The following is a 6,000-nucleotide window of genomic DNA, read 5'->3' as shown; positions in this document are numbered from 1 at the left end:
CCACTGGAGCAGCAGCACTTGGGAGGCCTAGGAAACTCTCAGTTTTGAGGTGAACCAAGAAATAGAGGTAAGAGCTTGAACGCTGGAAGAAGGGGGAAAGAACTGTTAAACCCAACTATTCTGCCAGCATTTGATCTTGCCAAAGCATTTTTCATTAGAAGATTTCATCAAAGCACATTACATTTTTTGTTAAAGCTAATGTGCCTCAGCAAAACATAATTTTTGATGCAACCTTGAGCAGGAAGGACCCACACACGCCTTTCAGATGTGGTCGTCTGCTGTGTCAGAATAACAAGAAATTAAAAACTTCCCTGAATCAGAGCAGAAAGCTGAATCTCCAGCAGCATTGCCCATTGCTCTAACAAGCAGGCAGGTAAGCCTGTTCACACATTTAGGGAACACGCCTTTTGGGTGAACCCTTCCAAAAGGTTTTGCTTTTGTTCCAAAGAAAAAAGAAAAATTAATCCTCGTTACCTAAACTACAGTACTTAAGTCACCATCCTCTCTTAGCAGGAGCTTTATTAACACAGAAGCCGCATTTGCATTCACTTCCAACGGGTGCTGTGGGAGCTGTCCGCCAGGACAAGGTAAAGCACACTGATCACAGATGCATATGGCTGGAACAGTAACAAGGACAGGTTTTGCCCAAACGATGAAGACTTCAAATCCCAGAATCAGTTTTAGTAGTTGTTAAAATGTGCTGGGAAGTACTGTAGCTGTTATTGGAAAACCAACACAGGAGGGTGTGACTTTTTTGCTTTAAAATAATAAAATATGACAGTTGACACATTTTTGCATCACAGAGGCTATTTTGCAGACAATTGAAAAAAAACACAACCATTTTAAAACTGCACAATAAAGTTTTATAAGACACAGCTGAGGAACTTCAGCTTTGTACATTATTTCATTCAAACATGTACAATAAAAGAAAAATAATGGGAATGTAAGTTTGTACTTATTTCCAGAAAAGAGATTCATTTGACAAACAATGTTCCAAGAGTAATGCAATTACTGCAGAACAAATACACATCAAGCTGCAGTCCTATACATTGTACTTCAGCCGTCAACAGCCAATTCATCTGCTCTGTGGCCAGGATACTTCATTTACAACATGTAACAGCACACAGATGGTAAGATGCACAAAGCAATGTACATAAGATAAAATGTTACAAAACACTTGTCAAAATAAAATATATATGCAATTCATCACTAATATTTACAATGAATAGTTTTAAATTAGAGATCGTTCAGAAGGCATCTCCTACATACAAATTCTGCACATATACAAAAAAAAAGAGCAGAAAGGCAGTCAAAGAAAGGTACTGTGTTAGTTATGGCTAAGGACCTTTGGCTCCAAAACTCTTGTTATAATTATTTTCAAAAGACAACGAAAATGTGGAACAGTTGAGTAGTCTGTCTTTGAACTCTGTTATTACACCAACCACTAAAACTCAATGTGAAATTTAGCATGGCAAGAGCCACTTGTAAAACAATCCTATTATTTTATACATCAAATGCTCTGAGTCAGATGCAATTATGGTTTGGCATTTTCCTAACTCGGTGGGAACACATTTGAGGACAATTGTATTTTACTGCATCTCATGCATGAAGTCTGAGGTTATCTGCTCAGCAGGCCATCAGGAAGGCTCTGGCTGTGCTTTATCTAAACGAGGCACAATAGTTCAGTAGTTGCCCTAGACCTTTTTATGGCAACTTAAAGTGTGCAAAAGTGAGAGGAAAACAACAGATGTTGCCATCACACCTTTCTGATTATATATAAGTTTTGTCATCAGAAGGAGGATTGGGGCAAGAGTTGCTAGAATACAAACTTTTACATTTTAGTTGCAACTCTTTTTCCCACAGACTCTAACGTCAGGCTGAACCCCAAGTAAGTATTTGTCTTAATTGTTGGACAATGTAATTGTGTGTTTTAATTTAACTATAATTTTGTAAAAAATATTATGGTGTAGTATAAATTGGCCTGGCTTATTATGTTTTATCTTAACCTGTTGCAAGGTCAGATTGCAAAGAAGGAGAATATTATAAAACAACCATGTCTGTATGTCAGGTATTATATGTAAAACTGTCCTGAGTAATCTGCACCATGAAACATTTGCTTTTTGGTCTCTCTGAAATTCACTTCTTGAAAAAAAAATCTGCTGTATCCAAAACCACACGCAAACATTTCAGTTCATTTTTAGGGCTAAGGCACCAGCACTACTACGTGGGAAGAGCATTCATGGGCACTGACATGTCAGAAGATACATCCCCAAACCTCCTTTTTTCAGCACTCCACAGAACTGAGCACTGGCAGGAAGTAGGTTTTAGCAAAGACACATATGTAAGCAAGTGTGGATCTCCTAATGTCTTCAGGCCCATCTGGGAAAGTTTCTGAGCACTGCAATCCAACTTCAGACATTTTTTTTTTTACATCTAGAACAAGTCTTTCAAAATGTGATTATGAAAAACATCATCTCCACTTCCACAGCACGTGCATCACTTTGGTTTGCAGGTCTGAATATGGTATGTACCCACAAACTGGGTATGTATGAAACACAAAAGTGTTACTTCTTTAAGGGGAAGGGCATGCATCCATGCCTGCATTTGGAAGTCTGCTCCTTGTGTTTAAATTGAGCATTTAGAATTAAAAAAATCTGAACAGAAATGGCTTGTTCTAGACATCAAAAGAAAAATACAACCCAGACTGCTTTTTTCACTAACTTTCCCATGCATTTTCTTTAAACTGGATCATTGAAAGTGTCAGTGCATATTTCTAGTTCTTAACTGTTTCAGGTCATCTTCCATCACTATGGGAAAGCACAAGTAATGAAGTTCACTACGCAGTGAACAATTCAGCCGAGCATCACCAGACTTTGCATTATTGCTAAGCTATATACACAAGGCATTTGAAATGTGCAGTTCTCAAAAGATGTCATTTAAAATCAAAACCACAAACCTGGGAGGATTTGGAGAAGTTGCCACAAAGTTGTCAAATCACAAAATCTATCAACTATTGGGCTTCACAACACTGACAATAAAAATATAGAACTAACAATGGTAGTAGGAACAAATACATGTTTAAAATAAGGCTTTTGTACATTGTTAAGATGCCTGGCCTCTAGCCCCTTGTTTGTTCTTCATATAATACAGATTCACAACAAAGCTGATTGTGTCCATTGTCAAAGAATACCCTTTGATCTATCCTTATCATCGGATAATGCCCCTAATCAGCAGCATAGGATAAAGTACTGTGAAGACATTCACAGCAAATCAGTTCTGAAACATGTGGAGTCTTTCTTTCCTTCCTTATTACCAGTAGTCTTGCCATCCTTAACGAGAGCTGATCAGTGCTGCAAATATCAAGATCCTGTTTCCTCCTGGTGGCTTTTTAAAAGTTATTCTCCCAAATCAACTTCATGTCATAGGCAAATCGTAGCAATGCCAATCACGTACTACATATGCTGGCCAGAGGTGGCCTTAATTGAGTCAGGTTCTTCCCCTTCCAGTACTGACTGATGACAGAAACAAAAATCCACCTCCAGTCCACACAATTTCTCTGTCCCTTCCAGTAAGGATTTTTTTAGTTTGTGAAGAAATAATTGGCCAAAACCCATTGTCAATTGACTGTGTATAAGATGCATGGATCCAGACCACTTCAGTATTATTTACATTACCATTTATCCATTTTCTAAGCCAATCTATATGAATACAAAGTGTGAGAACTATGTAACACAGCCAGCAGTCAGCACGTATTGTCTCAACTCTGACTTTGTACATTCACATTATCTCTGTTAGAAAATAAAAAAAATACTTTTTACACAGAGAAAAAAGCATATTAGAAATATAAAGAAGCATCTCCCAGGCAAAGAAGTATGCAAAAAGGGACATAAAAGCTCTACACTGAAGAGCATACATGCATGCAGGATATTGCTGTCACTGAAAGTAATCAATCCGAGATGCCCTGGGCTCCTCTTGTTTACACTTGTGTGCAATAAATGCACGTATCTTTATAGTCCATTTTACACTCTCTTCATGTTTCTATATGACAGAATAAAATTTCCCTGTTCCAATCTGGAATATGGTAAGGCCTTGTGGGACGTTCCCCTGCCACTTGGCAATTTAATAGAAAAAAGACAGGAAGCATTAGAATTCGCTAAGTTCTGCAACAGCTGGTTAATCCCATGGGATGTCTCCACCTGATTTTAATGGGTGGTCTCTTCTCAGTGCTCCAAAAGGAAGCACAAAACTCTCCTAAGATTCCTTGCTGATCCACCACTAAGGAGAAATTCCTCCCTATCCTAAATTTGGCCATCAGTATAAGGTTAAGAAAAATGAAATGTTACAATGACCTGCACGATTCTATCACTACTTCAACATAACTAAGAAACAGAGATCAAATACTGCTGCCTCAGATTAACAGCAAGCTGTCTTTGTCAGAAGCGAGACTGCTCTTCATCAGCGCTGCTGACACTTGCCAACATTGACTTCAGTGCAGTCCCGAGGAACTTCATTATTCTTCTAGACAAAGGTTGTATTTCTGGCTCAAGAGAGCCCATGGTTTTCCCTCCGAAACTGGAGATTCACTGACCTCAAATAAGCTTAATCATGTCTCCAAGGTCCTTTTCTGGAGTAAGTCTCCCTATGTACCAATGTCCTTCCCAGGTCCTTGGCCTCTCACTTTTTAAAGGGAGTAAGCTTGTTGAAGGTATGCCAGAAGAGGGATGGCTTCCGCTTGGGTTCTGCCAGGGCAAAGACCTGCTGCTGCGGGATGCTGGTAGGCACAGTGATGTGGCGCTGATGAATAGGATGCAGGCTTTGGTGTGGAGGAGGCACAGGACACCCGTTATAGCTCACACCTGCAAAAGGAACAGTTTAAGAAAGCGTATGAGTCAGCTAGCTGAGCAACAGGGAAAATTTTAAGCGCAGGACCATGGGAAAAATTCAATTGTCAATAAAGCCAGTATGAATTTTGCCATGGTCTTGAATGGAAGCACTACTAAAGGTTCCCTTTTCTGATGTTAAGACTTTTTAATTGCTGCATTGATTTGGCTTAATCTTCTTAAGCCAATTTACTGGTATTATTATCTTCAAATAATACCAGTAAAAATAACATTACAGAATTACCAACAATAAATGTCAGTTTCACATAACCTGGCTATATTGTTTGCACAAGCAAATTCTGGTATTTCAAAGGAATGACTTAACACAGTAGGTACTAATTTCAATTCAGAAAATATTTTTCAAGGCTAATGTTCTCAGACTTTGACACTCATGCATTCTGAACAGAATCTCCTGATCACAATTTTCAGTCACTCCCCTGAAAATCCAGACAAGTTTTATAGGCATTTAGTGATTGATAAAAAGAAAGTGCTTTAATAATACTAATCCCAGGGAACAGAGGACTACCTAACATCAACTCCTTCACTCCTAAATTCAGACTTAATCTGGTCCCACTTGATCAATTTATTCTCTCAATACACCAGAGACTTACCCAAGTTTGACTTTAAGATGGAAAAAGACAGAATCACAATACATTTTCTGAGAGAGAAAAGGAATAAAAAAGCTGTTTCCAGGGAAACACATTTCTAGTCCATCCTTCCTTCTGGTCTAGGACAGAAGGAAGCCATTTTGAGTGTGTCATCATAAATACAGCAACACAGGGCTTGCAAAAGAACTTTAGGATATTTTAAATAAAGCACAGAATTGCTAAAGAAGAACAAGATGTTTGAGTAAAAGCAAAGGAAGGGATCAGTAACCCTAATTTATAATTTAATCTCTGCACACACTTTCTTACATTCTTAAATAAACCACTTGCCTTACCTCTTGAGTTTCTTCTCTAATAAAGAGAATACCGACTTGCCTGTCTGAAGGAGACTAGGGAGCTGATTTAGAATACAGTTTACATAGGTATTAGAATTTAATACTAAAATACAGGTTAATGGAAATTATTTGAACTTCATGTAAACCATTGAAAATTTTTAAAATATTCAAAAACTCAAC

The 6,000-nt window shown here is 38.1% G+C and overlaps 1 protein-coding gene across 3 annotated transcripts in view; it reads right to left on the bottom strand.

Annotated features, from left to right (window-relative positions):
• Window positions 1-4,674: 4,674 nt before the first annotated feature.
• SPATA13 (spermatogenesis associated 13) overlaps window positions 4,675-6,000 on the bottom strand; it is a 43,549-nt gene continuing 42,223 nt past the window's right edge. For all 3 annotated transcript variants that reach the window (XM_010087077.1, XM_010087078.1, XM_010087079.1), the window contains one exon: window positions 4,675-4,849. In XM_010087077.1, coding sequence (XP_010085379.1) covers window positions 4,675-4,849 — 175 coding nt within the window. The remainder of the gene's footprint in view (window positions 4,850-6,000) is intronic.

This window comes from Pterocles gutturalis, unplaced genomic scaffold (genome assembly GCF_000699245.1).
Source record: "Pterocles gutturalis isolate BGI_N339 unplaced genomic scaffold, ASM69924v1 scaffold42646, whole genome shotgun sequence".
In the NCBI taxonomy this organism is placed as follows: domain Eukaryota; kingdom Metazoa; phylum Chordata; class Aves; order Pterocliformes; family Pteroclidae; genus Pterocles; species Pterocles gutturalis.
The sequence above is the reverse complement of the archived record's forward strand: the minus strand, read 5'-3'. Positions and strand labels throughout refer to the sequence as shown.